At 43.0% G+C, this 1617-nt stretch overlaps 1 protein-coding gene across 1 annotated transcript; it reads left to right on the top strand.

Annotated features, from left to right (window-relative positions):
• Window positions 1-607: 607 nt before the first annotated feature.
• On the top strand, window positions 608-1072 carry PtA15_11A441 (uncharacterized protein; the record flags this gene model as incomplete). The annotated part of the gene is made up of 3 exons (XM_053161350.1): window positions 608-643; window positions 716-829; window positions 899-1072. 3 exons carry the CDS (start codon window positions 608-610, stop codon window positions 1070-1072), a joined length of 324 nt encoding a protein of 107 aa, XP_053025305.1.
• Between the last annotated feature and the right edge of the window lie 545 nt (window positions 1073-1617).

The raw sequence follows: 1617 nt of genomic DNA, 5'->3' as shown, positions 1-1617 counted from the left end.
GGAATGCAGCCGGTGGTCATCGACAGATGGGGTATCGTGGCTGCGCTCTCGAAAAAACCCGATGGTATGTTCATAGAGCTGTAGGCTTGATTGACCAAGAACAAGTCCAAACTGCCTGTACATTTTGCCCTGGGAATAGCCGGCTGGCCAATAAGAATGGGATTCTGTTAGGTAAATAGGTTTGTGGACAACAGTGACAGGCTTTCCTAGCAATGATCTGAAACAATACATGTTCGATCCTCCACAAAACACCTGACCACACCTTGACTAGATCTCACAGCCAGTTGGGCACAAGACGTTATCTGTTACATATTTAAATACGTAGTTACCCAGAAGTTCATACTCAAGCGATTCATGGTGTTAGTGGCCCAAAAATACGTCGAAAATCCGCAAGCAGCTATGTACTCAGAAGCGCCCACGTGTTTGCAGACCGGATCCTTTCCGTTTTTTGAACTCCGGGATAGGAAATTATAAGTTTTCTTTGTGTTGAGCGCAAGATTAGATCTTATCCTCAAGCAACGCTATACCTTGCTTTGACAACAAACAGGATTGAGTACCAAACATACGAGCGCCGATCTTAAGAGCAGCTTTCGAAATCATTGACAAAATGGTCAAAACTATTCTCCAGTTAATTATTCTGCTGGTTGAGTCTCTCCCAATGAGATGGGTTTCTTTTTTTTTTTTTTGCTGACAAGATATCTGGTTACTTGAATAGCATATCGGGAAGCACTACGTTATGGGAAGCTTGGGGGCTTTGAAAGCAGGAAATTTCAAGAACTCATCGACTGATAAAACAGAAGATGCGAATTTGATTGATTTTCAAGTATCAGTGAGTAGACCTACCCATTGTCAGAACAGGAAAAAATGTACTGAAATCTTAGCTCTTCTTGGGTTAAAGGACGGCAAGTGCCACAGACGAAAGGAGACGCATACCCTATCGACATCTGAAGAGTTCCAAGATAACATTGGGATCATGCCCAAGGCTCCTAACGTAGAAAGCACTGCTCATCCTAGGTCTACTGTTGATAAAACTGAAACGGCTGTGCAGGAAGTAATCTTCGCTCATTTGTGATACCGCCGGCCAATATTTTAAGCCTCAATCTGATTGCGGAGGTTAGCGGCAACCTATCCGAACTGATCTCAGATAATATGGAACGGCCTTCGAGTGGTTTATGCTCTACGTCTCGCCAGAAATGGTCCCAAGTACTATGCCAGTTTACTTGCTGTTTCAAATTTACAAGTATCACATTTTCCATGTCCCACAATCCGTGGAGCCTCTTTTGAATTGATGGTAGCAGAGGTAACCAATTGATTGAGGAACAGAGAGGAGAGTGATACACCAGGGGGGAAAGTGTGGCACTCTCTGGAGAGTGCCAGGCCGTAATTCTGTCAGTCAAATGGTCTGATGTGAGTTAGATGTGAGTCGCAACTCTTTGTTCAATTTTCTTCCCAACAGATGTGTAACTGTAGGTGAAGTGGTTGCGGGATGATCTGTAACTCAATTCCAACACATGGAAATATCTTAGTTGAAATTTTCTGTTTGGTTCATATCAAACAAAATCCAGGATGTGAGCTTCAATTCACAACATGTTTTGCCAAGAATGTAACTATCCTGAT

The sequence above is a fragment of the Puccinia triticina genome, chromosome 11A (genome assembly GCF_026914185.1).
Source record: "Puccinia triticina chromosome 11A, complete sequence".
Taxonomy (NCBI): Eukaryota; Fungi; Basidiomycota; class Pucciniomycetes; order Pucciniales; family Pucciniaceae; genus Puccinia; species Puccinia triticina.
The sequence above is the reverse complement of the archived record's forward strand: the minus strand, read 5'-3'. Positions and strand labels throughout refer to the sequence as shown.